The sequence below is a fragment of the Oreochromis aureus genome, linkage group 3, assembly GCF_013358895.1.
Source record: "Oreochromis aureus strain Israel breed Guangdong linkage group 3, ZZ_aureus, whole genome shotgun sequence".
NCBI lineage: Eukaryota > Metazoa > Chordata > Actinopteri > Cichliformes > Cichlidae > Oreochromis > Oreochromis aureus.
The window spans coordinates 29,040,026-29,057,362 of record NC_052944.1 but is presented as its reverse complement, the minus strand read 5'-3'; the positions used below and the strand labels follow the sequence as shown (position 1 = coordinate 29,057,362).

The window sequence follows — 17,337 nt, the reverse complement described above, 5'->3', positions numbered from 1 at the left end:
ACTCTCCGATGAAAAAACTGGACCAGTTGGGTTCAATAGTTAGCACAGCATCTAGAATCCAACACAACCACAAAGTTAACAATCTGAAACACTTTTATGCACAAACACAATCTGTGACTGTATGTTCATACACTGTTCATATATTGAATAATAAATAAATATAAAACAAGTAAATGGTAATTAAGATTTATGCAGTATTTTAAAATGAATATTTGACAAATAAATTAAAATAAAAAAATTAAAAAAGTGAAAACTGTTCAGTCACCTTGAGCGTGTCCAGTGCAGAGGAGCGTACAGAGCACTACAATAAAGACAGAAACTTCAGACATTATCAAACTAAAGACACTCAAATGTGGCTGTTACCAGGATGTAAGGAGGTAACACCAGAGACAGCCCCAGTCAGTGTCAAAGGTTTGGGCTTTGTTAACAGAGGCAAACACAAAACACACACTACAGAAAACCGGCAGCGACAAGGCTGGGAGCAACATGTAAGGAAGCGGCCAGTGCACGCGTCACCACTAACACCTTAGTCACATATCAAGTGAAGGGTCATAATCAGGTGTGTGTGTGTTCACTTCGCACATCATCCTCCTTTTATAGCTTTGGAGTGCCAGGACTGCCAAAATGAATTAATTAAATACACTGTTAAATAATTAATTTAATGTGTCATTAATTAATTAAAATTTGAATTTATAAATATGTATTTAATTAACTAATTATCGACACATTTAATTATTTTTTGACACATTTAATTAAATATTTCATGGTGTGTTTATTTATTTCATTTTGGCAGTCCTGGCCCTAGAATATCAATATGACCCGTGAATTAGATTCATATGACCGTTTTATTAGTTTGATACTACCGACACTGTTAACCCTGGGTTAACATAACGTGCTGCAGTGTGACTTCAGTAAAACTATGCAGTTGTGAATTGTAACTTTAATCTGAGCCAAACTAATTTGCTCAGTTGTAAATAAAACAGTGAAGTAAACATGACCCAACAGACAGAACCTGAGTGAATTAAGTCCAGTGTTTAACCACTGAGAGCTAAAACTCAGTGGAGGTTTTAAAGCTGTGTGCCAGTGACTGGATATCAGCCGCTGATAAAGTGCTCTGTAGTTTTCTAGGTGTGCATTGCTCTCTGTTTAAATCGTGTTTGTCGTCTGTAACCCAGGTCAGTCACTCTGAGGGAAACACAAGCTCCAGCAGCCTTGAGCTCAGGAAAAAAAGCCCAAAACTAATTTACTTATCGTGTGCACAATATTGTGCCGACATTACGTTATATCGAACTGCAGCTGCCCAAGTTAAACTGTGAATATCACCAGGTAACGTGGGCGTTTCTTGAATAAGCAGCAGGTGTTAAACAGCTGACAGGTGAGCAGGATGTGTGCTAGAAAATATCCTGGATATGCTGACCTCGCTCTGTGGTGTACAGGGCTCCGGGGCAGCAAAGTGGGCTTCCAGTTTGCCCTCTTTATCAATATTCACAATAAAAATAGTAGTCGAACAGTGTAAGGTCTGTACGTGTTCCATAGTGTCTAACAAGCTTTGTACAGTTAAACCTAATGGTTACTACATGACGGAAACACCAACGTTATCTCATTTAATAAAGTTTATGCGTTTATACACAGGTCATGCTGATTATTGAACAAAAAGCACAAAGATCTGATGTTAACTGGATTTTCTTTGCTCTATCTCCCCCTTAAACATGTCTTTAACATTAGTTATAATTCAGAATTGGTGAATGAAACAAGTATGGCACATACAAACATCAGGAAATAAAGACTCAATAGATATAACCTCAGTAAATGAAGTCTCTATTGAACCTCTGAGAGGTGACAATCGGCGGGGTTTATGACAGTTGTGTATTGGGACCCACGCTTTGTCTGCGGGTCGAGCGGGTCTGTCACACATCTGTGAAGGTTTTCAGTCATCCAGGTCATCGTAGTCTAAGGAGTTTGGAAAGAAAAGCGTCTGGAGTTCTTTAACGTCTTCACGGAAAATTAAAGAAGTCCAGACGCTTTTCTTTCCAAGCTCCTTAGAGGGACTATCACACACTTTGCTGTGAGACTGGGCGCCCGATATTATTTAATCGTGTATTTGATTAATTAATTTAGCCAGTCCTGACCCCCCTAGGGCCAGGACTACCAAAATAAAATAAATAAATACATCATGAAATAATTAATTAAAATGTGAAATAAATGCATAATTAATTAAATGTCTTGATAATTAATAAATTAAATATGTCATAAATATGTATTTAATGAATTATTTAAATCATTATTAATTACTGACACATTTAATTAATTATTTAACATTTTGGCAGTCCTGGCATTCCATAGTTCCTCATTTACTGAGGCATGTAAATAGAATAAATAGTCAGTTTATGATCTTCTTAAGGGACAAATGCCATTAGGGTTTAAACACCAGTTACTTTCTTACCAAGCTCCTTAAAATCCTTGGAGTCTTATCAGTGTCTAGTATGATTGGTTACATTTTATATTACAATGCAAAATGCATCAAATTATCACTGATGGAGGAAAAAAACTTTTCTTAGATAAACTAAACCAGCTTCACTCTGATCTGAGTCAGTGCACTAAAAATCTTTGATCACATGACCTGAAATGGTACAAATGACTGATGCTCTGTTCTTCTTACTAAAACATGTTTATGGATCAGTATGAATCAAACAATAGAAGTCAGTGATGTACTCACAGAATAGGCCCAGCTCACAGAGCAAAGTGGCTCCCATCCTCACATCCAGCAGTGACACGTCTGAAAACTTCTACAACTTTCTGGAAAGAGAGAGAGTGAAGCAAAACTGTGAAGGAAAGAATGAGGTTTTAACTACTGCTTCTTTTCTTTTACACAGAAATTAAAACTTAACAAGGTCTGACCATGTTTGTCAGATTTTTATGAAAAGCCCTGTAACACAGACTAAACTGACCAATAACAGACAGAGACTAAGTTTCATTACACATATGTGAGCTGACTGATCGGCTAAAGATGAAATGAGGAGATCACAAGTCCAAGACTTGTTTTAAGTGTGAAGAACATTTATTTTATTTTACCTGTTAAATACTGTTTGTCATAAACCGTCAGTATTATCAAACATTTGTCTTCTCACATATAAAGATACATTATTTACAATTTATAATTTTAATAAATATTTACAAACCTCCAAGCACACAAATATATGAATGAAAGACAATAAATATCCATAAATCTAAACAGTAAAACCAAACTCCTCTCCACCTGCATTCACACTGCTGGAACTAAATTAAATGTGTTTTTACCTCTGAAAATTAATTTAAACACACTGGGAGATTAAAATAAATTAACAAATGAATGTCTTAAAACTTGACTGAATGAATTATCAAAATCGGTGCCATTCAAACAACGACAGAAATGTACTTACAGAATAACCCCGTCATGCAGAGCAAAGTTTGCCATCCTCACTGACTCTGATCCACTCAGATGTGATGTGATCTGTGCTTCTTTCGCTGTTACACTAACCTCAAACAGTACCTGTAGCTTTGACTACAGCAGTTGCTTGACATGATTACATTTCCTGTCCATTGCAAACAAATATCAGCTTCTTTCACATGTTGTGTTTCACGTCTTCCTCTATAATATACAAATGTGTTGTTTTGCTTCAAGTCAGGAAGTCAGGTCACACTTTTTCCCTTTTTCTTCTTTGAAAACTCTCACGTCATTTTTGAAGTGAAACAATTTTAAGCTGCAATGTTCCTCTTCTGTCAGGTTTTGTATATCCATAGATGGTACCATCTATAAATCCAATATATGCCAAATCTTTTTTTTTTTGTTTAGAAGACTTTACTTTTGCAATTATATGTGTTGTTTTTATGTAGTGCCCTTTGTACTGTCTGAGCCGGAATTTATTTATTTTTCTTTTTAAGTAACTGTTAGTCTGATGTATCTCATTCTCTCTCACTCCTTTTTTTTTATGTTTTTTATGTTGTGATGCCGACCATCAGACAGAGGTGGCAGGTATGAAACTGAGAAAGCTCTGATTCGCAGCATGTTTTATTTATGTATTTAATGCCCATTGGATTATGGAAATCACAGGTGCATTTTTATTGCCGTTTAAATGGTCACAGGGTTTCTAACTCTAAGTGTCACCTTCATTAGAGTTTTGTATCTTTGTAGTTTTTGCTTTTGATTGTTTACAACAGGAAATATGTTAACATCCTTCCTCCATACTTCATAAAAACATATATAATGTATTTGACTGTTAGATTAAAGATTATCATGCGGTGAAAAAGCTCACTCGGCCTCAGAAGAGATATTTAAATGATCTCACTTTGTGCTGGAAATATGTTTTAAATTTGGCTTTGACCCCAAACACAGGAAATGACTCACTGTGTGGCTGAACTGAAGCTAAACCTTAAGATGAAATCTAAAGACAACATTTACATTCACAGTTACATTTATTATCTGACGGCATATCAAAGTAACATTAAGCAATAACACATTTAATCTGAAAACAAATCTTTGTCTTACTTGGACATAAACGTACAGATTAGACCTGAGTGTCTGACTAAAGGTCAAAAAATAGGAAAGAAAATCCAAATATGTGATGTGAAAAAAAGTTATTTAAAAGCTGCAATAAAAAAAGGTTTGTTTTAAAAACTACATGTTGTGGATCAAGTTTATGTAACTCTTCCATGTGGAAATGTAAAGTATGCATTTCTAGTATTTAATTTACAAATGTTTTGAATTAAATCCTTCTTAAAACTAAAGAAATAAACTGTAAACATATGTATACTTATGTAAATTGTATACTTCTACAAAACCAAAGTCCAGCCCTCTTTCCAAACTGTTTAATTACATGTATAACACCCCATTAGAAGATGTTGTGATGTATTACCTGCAATATACTGAATTAACTCTGATCGGTTACCAACACATGTTCCTTGAATACATTTTTATTCTAATGTATAGTTTGTTTGTTTTGTTGTTCCTTTTTGTTTCCTAAAACAAATAATAATTTAGCAAATTTGTTGTCAGAGCTCAAAACAGAGCTACTGCAGAGGTAGAAGTATTCTTTTTACTGGTCAACTCAGTTTAAGTGAGCAGAACCTTGACTATACATTGTGTAAGTAGAGCACCGCTATTTCCTCCTGAGTTGACTGAGGGGTTTTCCAGAATCACTTTGGGGATGACAGTAAGTCTCGTTCTCTAGCCTCATTGTTTTTGCTTCAGCTACTTCCAGAGCCACACACCATTTGGCCCGTTGGTACCTATCACTTGTTTCCTGCGTCCCACGGCTTCACCCACCACTTCAACTTGATGGCTCCCTGCACCTCAGGTGTCCACCTTTTGGTTCGTGGATTACCATCACGAGAGGCACCAACCACTTTGCAGCCACAATTTAGTGCAGCAGTGCTGATGCAGATCACAAGCTGTTTGAACCCAGTGTCCCCAGTCTCCCTATCAAAACACTATGCTGTCGAAACTGTGCTGGAGGGGAGAATTGAAGACCTTGCCCCCAGCACACACTCACTTCACAGTTTGGTGTATCAGGTCTGTCTAGCATCCTTTCCCACCATCTGATCCAACTCACCATCAGGTGGTGATCAGTTGACAGCTGAGCTTCTCTCTTTATCAATCATTATTACAGAGAAGTTCAACAGAAGGGATCTAAGAACACAGACACATGTAACTGAGAGATATATGAGCATTTACAGCATGTCAATGCAGAGACTTTTGAGGGCAGTTGCTTTTCAACGGGGGAAATGTTATGCATGCTTACATGTAGCAATTACTATTATTTCAGTACAGATAAATCATAAACATGTACCGTCCACACAGAGATCAAAGTGAAACTTCCACTGTGCTTTTTGCAGCTCTCTGTTGTTTGCTGCACGCTGATCTATGCTCTTTTTAACAGACCCCTTCGGCTGAAACCACAAGCTGCATTTCCTGTTTTTAGGTAGCCTGGCTCGAAACCATGATGTTTTTCAGTAGATTCACAATAAGCCTGATGAAGAACAGATCATAATCTACAGTATGACACACATGCAGGCATTGGAGCCTGCTCAGAAGGACAAAGACATTATTCTGTATCTCTATGTTTCCAGTTTGATCTTTTAATGCTTGATATTGCTTCTCAAAACTGTATTTTTAGTAGATCTGAATTTACTGTATTTTTGTTTCATTGTTTAAATTTTTTTTTGCATTAATCAAAAAGTCTACTGTATTTCCAAGTGACACAAACAGAGGTCAAAAACAGTCTGGTCTGGTGTTCAACAGCTCCAAAATTCTTCATGTCAACTACTAAGGTTGTTGATTTTGACTAGAGATGTCTAAAACCGATATCATAAAATTGGATATGTGCTGATACTGATATGAATCCGATATAGTGTATGTTATAATCAATAAAACTCAAGTTTTAAAAAACAAAACACTAAAGCTATTCTTTTATACCTGTATGCAAAAAATACACTACACCAAAAATATTCCACAGTTCAGCAATACTGATCTTTTTATTTTAACTTTTAGCACAACTTAAAATGTAGGTATTTAAAGTAATATTCAAAAAGTAATATAAAATGCAATTTTATGCAGATTCCAAACACTCTTTGGTTCCGAAAAAATGTGTAATATCAGCACAAAATAATGTTTGCATTCAACAACGTAAAAAACAAACAAACAAAAAACAAGAAGTTGTAGAATGGACGCTTTTATACTTACAGCTGAACATAAATAGACATTCAGAGTGGTAAACAGTGCAAATAAATGCAAACATGGCTTCTCATGACACTCATCTTTTATCATGATGGATGTCAGTGTAGGTTGTTTCTATCACAATTAACCTGAGACTGAATGTTGTGTGAAAGTATGAAAAAAAGTAATTTTCATAGTTTTTTTGAACCACAAAAAAAAAAAAAATCTTTATCCTGCAACACTGCGTTTTGCAAAGTAAAAATTGAGTCTATCCATTGTACAGGTAGACTTGACAATGCAGAGTCAGGCAATGAAAGCGAACAGACATCGGAGCTCCATATATCGGTTGTTAAGCTTAACATAGGGATGCTTTACAAACATTCATTCTGGGATAGCTTGCTCAGAGCTGAAGCACATAGCGAGGCTCCACATGCTTTCAGTGTGAAGTAACTCCAGACCCTCGACAGGTCTCGCACACAACAGCCGCTCTATCACGTGACACATACTGCTCCGACGTGCTAAGGTCTAACGTGATGAGCTGGGTTACACCATGTAGCAAGTTTTGTGAGGCACTTTTGTGATAGTTAATGGATTACATGTTTTATTTCTCCCCGATATCTGATCCAGTATTTTAGGTCAGGATCAGGCCGATACCGATACTGTTCATCGGATCGGTCCATCCCTAATTTTGACCATACACTATCTACTTCACACATCATTGCAGTGCTGCAAATATAATGCTGCAAAGTAGAAAGGGCAGAAAGGAAGGTGACAAAACACTCTTCAGCTGAGTTTGTTGCTGCTGATATGACCAAACAGTGTGAACACTGACACATGATGGCAGTGCTGTCATGAAATGTAAGAGGACCACATGAAGACTGCAAAAGCAGCACAAGTCACAGAAAAACATGAAACACATTCATCCATTTCTGATGAATGTCTTCAGTTTAGGGTCACAGCTGGAGTTCTTGGAGGAAACCCACAGAGATGCAAACTTCACACAGAATCACATCGACCTGTGATTCAAGAACAGTACAGCACATATGAATCACACACACAGAAAATATAATATAAAAATGGTATCATTTTAACACCTGCTTTGACTGACTTAAAGTAAAATACTAGAACTTACGTTAAACAATGACTTGATGGTTTCCATACTGTTTATTAGTATTTAAACATTTACACTGAAAACAACAAAAACAATAAGCTAGCAGTAATGTTCAGCAGTAATGTGATACCTCAGTACTCGCTAGAAATTCAGAATGGTATTAGTATGAACGCAACAAGAGCAGATCTCCCAATGAGTCACCTCGACACCTAATGGCACAAATTGGTATTACATGAAAGTACTGGCCGGACCTCCCCAAGAAAACTGGGAAAACTCTGCTACACAGTAAACAGGCTCCTGACCATAACATCAGAGCAGTTTTTACTTCCCATTATGTTGATAGTTTTAGTTCATTTTGGAAGGTTGTAACCTGTTTTAAATTACAATCAGTGACTTTAAATGAATGCTCTCCTTCAGTGGATTCATGCACAACACTGAACAGCTGTAGCATGTACTCTCAGTCTGACACACAACAACAACACACTTTATTTATATCACACTTTTATTAACAAAGTTAAAACATGATTCAAGGAAAGAAAATTATAAAAAATCAAAGAAATATTAAAAAGCATAAAAACTGATCTTCAGTCCATTAAAGTCCATTAAAGTTATTTAGTAATGGGAGAGAAACAAGTGAAACACAGAGAGCAATTCTTTCTGAAGGAAATATAAACTCAGGCTATCAGGATCATTGCTTTGAATTCAAAATCTTCACCTTTTCACTGAAAGCGACTTCGAATTTTTAAGAGACTTTAAAGAGAAAAAGAGAAAAACAGCTAAAGAGCTGCTGTTAAGATTTTAGAGCTGTGGCTGAATTTGGATTGACATCATTGTAGTCAGAGCTCTCCTCTGGGTCACCACGTTGCCCTGTTGAGGTGATCAAATGAAAGCATTACAAAACAAACTCCCTCTGTTTTGTCCACAAATACATTTATTATCAGTTAGAATAATTACCAATGTATATTTTGCATTTCAAATCTCACATTTTGTGCACTCACTTGTCTTGTTAATGACTTTGAGCTGAATCACAGATGTGACATTGGTGTAATCACCTTCTGCTGGACCTGAAATAATAATCTGATTGACTTTCATGTTAAACACAGTTATTGTATAATCATCCAGCTTCCACAAGCTCTATATTAATGAAAGTGTAAACTTTACCATTTTCAGTGTTTTCACATCTTCTGACTGTCTCATAGACACAACGATCACCTGCAGGTCAGAGAAAATCAGTCACCTCATGTCTGTGATACTAATTTAAACACAAATATTCTAGCAAATAACATTTATATTAAAAGCTGCAGCAGATTTAATAAGTAGAGTCTTGTTGCAGATAGCATGAGAATATTTGAAACTACATGAAAAAGCTAACCATGAAGAAGAGAGGAGTACACGTGCTGCTGATCTTCATCCTGATTGAGTGTCTGCTCATTAGCAGCACCTTTATTAAAAATGCCACATGATAGATTTGGTTTTTACATAGACTTTATGATGCCTTTTTGTTTTTGAATGATAAAGAGTATGTAGTAAGTAAAGGAAAAGGTCTCACTGTTGGTTCTTCTGCAGCGATACAACAAGAGCAGGAGAATAATAATGAGAGAGACTCCACAAACCAGTCCAACAATCAACCACACAGGAGATGAAGAGCTGTCAGCTCCTGACACAATTACTGTAACAACAAAAAGTCATTAATTATTAATAAGCTTTAATTATAGTTGATATTTCACGAACTATTTATTTAAAAAGTTCTCATTAAAAAATCAGGTGACTTCAAGCCTTAAAGAAGATAATCTAATTTCCCTTCTCAGTCATTAAACTCTATTTACAGAAAAACATCTTTTTTGGAGGGGGGGTTGATCCTGCTCACCTTTAACTGACATCCAGCTCTGTGCTGACTCTCTTCCTGAGTACAGACACTTGTAGGAACCTTCATCAGACTTTGACACTGCAGAGATCTTCAGCTCCCCTCGGGTATCATTTTGAATAAGTTTGTCATTGTGATAGAAAAACACATTGGAAAGTATTTTTTGTGTTCTCAAATTGCAGCTCAGACTAACAGAAGCTCCCTCAGTCACAGGATGAACAGGACTCACCAGGATAGGATCATTACCATCATCTGTGAAACAATTACACACAATTGTTTCAGTCATATCAGCTATACTCTAGTGCACAGGTGTCGAACTCCAGGCCTCGAGGGCTGGTGTCCTGCATGTTTTAGATGTGTCCTTGACCCAACACAGCTGATTTAAATGGCTAAATTGCCTCCTCAACATGTCTTGAAGTTCTCCAGAGGTCCGGTGATGAACTAATAATTTGATTCAGGTGTGTAGACCCAGGGTGACACCGGCCCTCGAGGCTTGAAGTTCGACACCCCTGCTCTAGTGAAATGGACTCATAAGGTCCATGTCAACACACTCATATGGGACCTCTATTAAAGATAGTGGGTACAAATGTGCTCTCAAAATGGCTGGCTGGATCACCAGCTGACATTCTGGGCAGGATGTGCACCATTGGTGCATCTTCTCTTGGCTGTCTGGTCATTAGAAATCAGGCCATGATTTGTCCCAGAGTTTTGTCATACCCCATGTGACTAGCTTAGCATTGTGTTCGAATGAGACGAGTTGCCATTTCCCAATGGCTCTTTGGTATTGACAGCTGGGTATGTTCCATCCATCCATCCATCCATCCATCCATCTTGTTTCACTTATCATGGGCTGGGTAGCAGCACACTCAGCAGGGCAAGCAGAGAAGCTCAGACCTCCCTCTCCCCAGCCACCTCCTTCAGCTTGTCCGGGGGAATACCAAGGTGTTCCCAGGCCAGCTGAGAGATATAATCTCTCCAGTGTGTCCTAGGTCTGCCCCGGGCCCTCCTCCAGGTGGGACATGCCCAGAACACCTCACCCAGGAGGTGCCCAGGAGGCATCCTTGTCAATTGCTCGAACCACCTCAACTGACTCCTTTCGATGTGAAGGAGCAGTGGCTATACTCTGAGTCCCTCCTGCATGGCCAAACTTCTCACCCTACTTCTAAGGGAGAGGCCAGCCACCCTTCGGAGGAATCAATTTTCTGCTGCTTGTATTCGTGATCTCGTTGTTTCGGTCACTACCCAAAGCTCGTGACCATAGGTGAGGGTAGGGACGTAGATCGACCGGTAAAATTGAGAGCTTTGCTTTCACACTCAGCTCTCCCTTCGCCACAAAAGAACGATACAGCGACTGCATCGCAATCCATCTGTCAATCTCCAGCTCCCTTCTCCCGTCACTCATGAACAAGACCCAGAGATACTTAAACTCTTTCAAGAACTTGTCCCTAACCCCGAGTGGGTGGGCACTCCACCTGGCTGAGGACCATGGCCTCAGATTTGGAGGTGCTGATTCTCATTCACACTGCGAACCGTTCCAAAGCAAGCTGGAGGCCATCATCCGATGAAGCCAACAAAATCACATCATCCGCAAAAAGCCAAGATGAGATTCTGAGGCCACCCAAGTAATAGCCTTCTGGCACTTGGCTATGCCTAGAAATTCTGTCCATAAAAATTACGAACAGAATTGGTGACAAAGGGCAGCCCTGGTGGAGCCCATTACCTACCAGGAACCAGCCCGATTTATTGCCAGCTATGCGGACTAAGCTCTTGCAAGAGTTGTATAAGGATCGAATGGCCCATGGCAATGGGTCAGACACCCCATACTCCCGGAGCACCCCCCCAAAGGACACCCCGAGGGACACGGTCGAATGCCTTCTCCAGGTTCACAAAACACATGTAGACTGTTTGGGCAAACTCACATGAACCCTCAAGTATCCTTGAGAGGATAAAGAGCTGGTCCAGTGTTCCGCAACCAGGCCAAAAACTGCACTGTTCCTCCTGTATCCGAAGTTCGACTAACGAACAGACTCTCCTTTCCAGCACCCTGATTTCCAGCATTCCCTGGATTTTCCCAGAGAGGCTGAGGAGTGTGATCACCCTATAGTTGGAACACACGCTCCAGTCCCCTTTCTTAAAGATGGGAACCACCGCCCCGGTCTGCCAATCCAGAGATACTGCCCCTGATCTCCACGCAACATTGTAGAGACGTATCAACCAGGACAGCCCTACAACATCGAGAGCCTTCAGGAACTTGGGGCAGACCTACTCTACCCTAGGGGCTCTGCCACCAAGGAGTTGTTCAACTGCCATAGTGACCTCGCCCCCAGAGATTGGCGGGTCATCCTCTTTGTCCCTCCATGGAAGACCCGCCAGTGGGATTAAGGAGGTCCTGGAAGTCTTCCTTTCACTGCCCGACAATTTTCTCAGTCGAAGTCAGCAGCGCTCCACCCGTGCCATACACAATGCAGGTAGAACACCGCTCTCCCCTCCCGAGCCGCCTGATGATTTGCTAGAATCTCTTCGAGTCTTTTTCCATGGCCTCTTAGGACTCCTCCCACACCGAGTTTTTCCTTCAGCCACTGCTCGCGCCGCTTTCCACTTGGCCCGTCAATACTTATCAGCTGCCTCCGAATTCCCACAAGCTAACCAACCCCGATAATAATAATAATAATAATAATGGATTGGATTTATATAGTGCTTTTCAAGGCACCCAAAGTGCTTTACAATGCCATTATTCATTCACGCTCACATTCATACACTGGTGGAGGCAAGCTACGGTTGTAGCCACAGCTGCCCTGGGGCAGACTGACAGAGGCGAGGCTGCCATATCGCGCTATCGGCCCCTCTGGCCAACACCAGTAGGCGGTAGGGTAAAGTGTCTTGCCCAAGGACACAACGACCAGGACAGAAAGGCCGGGGATCAAACCGGCGACCTTCCGCTTACAGGTGCGCTTCCCAACCCCCTGAGCCACGGTTGCCCCAGGACTCCTTCCTTAGCTTGGTGGCTCCCTTCACCTCGGGTGTCCACCATTTGGTTTGGGAGTTACCACCATGACACGCACCAACCACCTTACGACCGCAGCTCAGTGCAGCGGCTTCGGCAATGGAGATGCTGAACATGGTCCATTTGGACTCCCCGGTCTTCCTCGGAATGCTGTTGAAGCTCTGCCAGAGGTGTGCGTTGAAGATCTCGCGGAGCAGGGCCTCTGCTAGGCATTCCAAGCACACCCTCACTATATGTTTAGGCGCGCCAGGTTTGTCCAGCATCCGCCCTGGTAACCCTATCTCGGGCAGGGTGAACTGTTCCCTCGATGGTCTTCTCATAGGGGTCTTCTGAATCGCTCTGTGTCTGGTCCCTTACCCAGGACCAATTTATTATGGGAGAAAACATAGCCCCTGGGATCCCTGGAACACACAAACCCCTCCACTACGATAAGGCAGCAATTCATGGAGGAGTGGGTATGTTCCGCTTCTATGTAAGTGTAATGCCTCAGTATAGTCTATCCTTAATCATTCCAAAATGCAGAAATGTCAGTCCTACATCTAGGTGCACCACTTGACTATCAATTTTTATCACTTTGTCAAAGACTGAGTGTAGAGTATCATCAGGAGACTGCTCCAGTGGAAAATTCTTAAATGGAGCAAGGCACCGGAACCGGTAGGATCTCTTGGGAAGAGTCCCCCAGTTTCCCTCCCCCGGAGTCAACATCAGACGCCCTCATGTCGCCAGCACAGCACAAACTCTATATGTCCCTACCTTCTGTGACCAGACCCCTAAACATAGTCCCACCAAGTTATCAAACCCTGGCCAATCAGTTTCCATTGTTAAGGGGTGTTCAAGACGGGAGCTAAATGCAGCCTTGACTCTATGCTTTTTGCCCATATGCTTAACTCCAGCCGGTACTATGGGATATTTGTAGTTATCCTCATGCACACATTGAATCTCCACCCACTCTGCGGAACAAGGACACAGAATACCTGTCCCATTTTCATCAGGTAGTTGTCCTTGGTACCCACACCTCCAACACTCCTGCTTTGGCATTTTTTTGGTGGCTCCCTGTGAGTCAGGAGCAGTGCCTGTAGCTGCTAGGATGTGGGGAAAAGAGATCATTCAAGAAAGGGTTAGAGGCCTGTGATGGCTTCTCCCCAGTCAGGGGTGCCGGAGTAGAGCTGAGGAGCCCCCTCCTATTTGGGGCTGGGACCCACCATGCTGTCTTCCCTGGAAGCCCTTCTACAAACCGCTCAAGAACCACCAACTCCAGCAGCCATATATCCTTCTTCAATAGCCCAGGCAATTGCCAGTTTGTTGGAACTGAAGTGCCAATTCTCCACCTCAAACCTGCTCCTGGGAAACCACCAGGGATCCTTCTGGGAGAGGCCCAGTCAGTCCAGAATTGCCTCATAAATGTCAGCAAGGCAGTCTCCCATTGCTGGTTGCAGCAGCCATTATTGTAATTGCTCACAGTGCACGGCCTACTCTTTCAGTAATTTTTGAGATAAAACAAAGGTTATCCTATGATTAGGTAACACAGGTGGGCCAAGTGACAGCTTTTTAAGTAATGGTTTAATTACTGCCAGTTTGAATGCCTAATGTACACAGTCCATTAGAACACATTTCATATTTAAGATTGAAGCATTGGGTAATGTTAGGACTTCTTTGAGCAATCTTGAAGGAATAGGGTGTAACAGGCACACTTTGATGGTTGGAGCACATAATTACTAAAATTAACTCTGAAAGTTCAACTGAGGGGCTTCAGGAAACACTGTTAAATGTTCAGTTTTTATGCTGTATATCAGAACAAGATCCAGAGTGTGCTTAAAGTGATGGGTGGGCTCTTTTACATTTTAAAAGAAGCAAATTGATTCAAATAATAAATAAAATGCTGTGTTAAGGCTGACATTTTCAGCATCTACATTGATATTAAAATCACCCACAATAATTATTTTATCTGAACTGACCACTAAGTCAGATAAAAAGTTTGAGAAGTCACATATAAACTCTGAGTAACAGTTTGAGTTTTCCAGTTAGATTTAGTTAAATGTAAGAAGAAAATATATAATAACATACTCTGTACAGTGATGTTGACTGCACTGCTGAACTCTCCTGATCCAGACTCACACCAGTACACTGCAGTATCTGACTTTGATGTGTTGATGTTACATGTGGATCCAGTCATTCTCCTACAGTCAGAGTACAGTCGGCCGTCCTCAGAGAACTTCCTCACTCTCCACTCAGTGAAGTTTCCCTCACAGGTCAGTGAGACAGAGTCAGAGGTGAAGTGTTGCACTCTGTCAGGACTCACTGTGAGAGACGCTGCTGAATGAACATCTGGAAACAACATGCAGTGAAGAGACAAAGATCACAGATGTTAGGATTCAAAATGTCAAATTACTATTAGAAAAAAAAATAATGAGCTGAATCTTGGTGGTTTACAGTGATGACACAACTTATTAAAGAGAATCAAACTGACCTGCAGACCAGACAAACTCTGATTGACTGTGATCAGTGTGATACTCTGGGTCTCCTCTTCCAGCTCTGCACACATATCCTGCTGTGTGTGTCTGTCCATGAATGATGTAGGAGTCCTGTGCAGTCCCACTGCCATCAGGTAGCAGCTCATAACTGGAGGATTTCTCTGATAGATCAGGAACAGCTTTATACCAGTAGAAGCTCCATCCTGCAGACGGATGTTCAACCTCACAGTTCAGAGTTACTGAGGCTCCAGGACTCAGCCATGATGGAGACACAGTGAGGACAGGACGGGGTTTATCTGTTGAAAAACATTTTCCTCAGTAAGCGTGTCTTGTTAAGACTGAATTCAACTGAATTCAACTTCTCAAAAAGGCTGACACTCCACTCCATTATATGTTGTGAACCTTTCATTCTGCTCAATAAACAGCAGTTTTTATTATTTTATTTTTCTGTACTGATTTTTATTTTGAGGTTTTCTGCAGAAGTTTGTTTCCCACTCACTATCTCCTCTCAGCTTTGTTTGGTACTGTTCAAGCTCAAGAACTTATCACATAATCATAATATGTGAGATGCACTGTGAAGGCTTTAATTCACTGTTTTAATTTGGGGTACATTTGTTATCATTTTTTATGTTGGTAATAAATATTATATTTGAATTAGGACAGAATTTACTGATCAAACACTGGAAAAGTCAGATATTCTCCTGGAGAGCAATGAACACTTTCTAATGCTAAACAGTCAGAAGAATAGTAAAAATCAACATTTCTGGATTTTTCATCTTGTAAAGCTTGTTTTGACTGAGGGGCGATGCCGGTGTACCGGCAGAGGCTGTGACAAGCTTAGTGAGAACATGTAAACATTGCACAGTGGATTCAAATCCAAGATGTTTTTGCTGCAAAAATGCATTGTTAACCACTGCACCACCGTGCCATCATTTGGCCAGTCATTCATTTGAATTTCTTTTTGTGATAAACACTAAATACATTCAGTGGAATATACCCGAGTTTTATCTGAGATCATTTCAGCAGGAGCCCAATCTCTAAGTAAAATTAGGTCATTTTATAGCAAGTACAAGAGATGTCTGTGAAGGTTTTCAGTCATCCAGGTCATCGTAGTCTAAGGAGCTTGGAAAGAAAAGCATCTGGACTTCTTTAAGTTGCTTGAAGACGTTTCTCCTCTCATCCGAGAAGCTTCTTTAGTTCTAGGGTCAAACGGTGGAGAGTCCCAGATTTAAGCTCTGTGGGAGTATCCCTCCAAGAGGGACAAAAGGACCCCCTAATGATCCTCTACCTAATCACATGAGCCAAGGTGTGAAAATGGGTGTAGGTCACAATCAGTCAAGGTTTTGAGTGAGCTCACTGTGAAACCTAGCCCCACACTATCATGTGAGTTCCCAGGATCTGGGCCATGTGATCTCAGGAATAATCACTTAATAATTTTCCCTCTTAACCCATTAGTTAATGGGTTAAGAGGGATCTGCCTAGTTTCAGGTTTAGATAACAAGAGATAAGTACAAGAGAAGCAAGACACTTAAAAGAAAGTTTGTAAATAAAAGAAGAAGTTTAGAAATTCATTCATAAATACATTTACGCTTACAATGTGCTTAGGATTGCTGCAATATTTCGACAGCAGCCACATGAGAAAATGCTGAGATAGTTAAAACAGTAACCAGTGAATGCAAAAATAAATAATTTTGTTAGTAGATGCAATGGAGCAGTTGAGAAAGATGATGATGGGTTCACAGAGCAGGTCAGGGTCACACTGCCCCCTACTGGAACAGCTGTGTTATCAGCTCTCAGTTTGGCCTTTGGTTTATCTGCAGTTCAGTTTAGACAAAGAACAAAAGTCAACTAGAAAGCGAAAATTTCAGAAGAAATTTTATGTGTGCCTATGCCGCTGCGAATCAGTGTAGTTTGACATTCATACGGCTACAGAGAGCAAAACTCAGAAGAGCAGCCATTCTCCACCGTGAACTATGGTAAAAACAAACACCGCTCGCGCCTCACAGATGACAGCTTACAGTTTTGGGTAAAGATGAAGTGACTTTGCACAGCCCCGATTTGCAGATGCTGTGCACACAGGTTCATGAGCAGAAGTCCCATTGTACCACGGCAGACCCGACAATGTTTGCATGAACACTCTTTGAAGCATTACGTTATGGACCACTTTTTCACACATGCTTGGTGTACCCACACAGC

The 17,337-nt window shown here is 40.5% G+C and overlaps 2 protein-coding genes across 2 annotated transcripts in view; both read right to left on the bottom strand.

The window, feature by feature from the left end:
* Positions 1-17,337, bottom strand: part of LOC120439143 (Fc receptor-like protein 5) — a 51,824-nt gene that overhangs the window by 11,100 nt on the left and 23,387 nt on the right. The window lies entirely within an intron of this gene.
* Positions 1-17,337, bottom strand: part of LOC120439145 (low affinity immunoglobulin gamma Fc region receptor II-like) — a 97,031-nt gene that overhangs the window by 74,757 nt on the left and 4,937 nt on the right. Inside the window, exons 2-5 of the mRNA XM_039609898.1 lie at positions 15,138-15,437; positions 14,735-14,995; positions 9,670-9,918; positions 9,352-9,471 (exon numbers count right to left, since the gene is read on the bottom strand). Of these exons, the coding sequence (XP_039465832.1) occupies positions 9,352-9,471; positions 9,670-9,918; positions 14,735-14,843 (478 nt within the window). The 5' untranslated portion in view covers positions 14,844-14,995; positions 15,138-15,437. The remainder of the gene's footprint in view (positions 1-9,351; positions 9,472-9,669; positions 9,919-14,734; positions 14,996-15,137; positions 15,438-17,337) is intronic.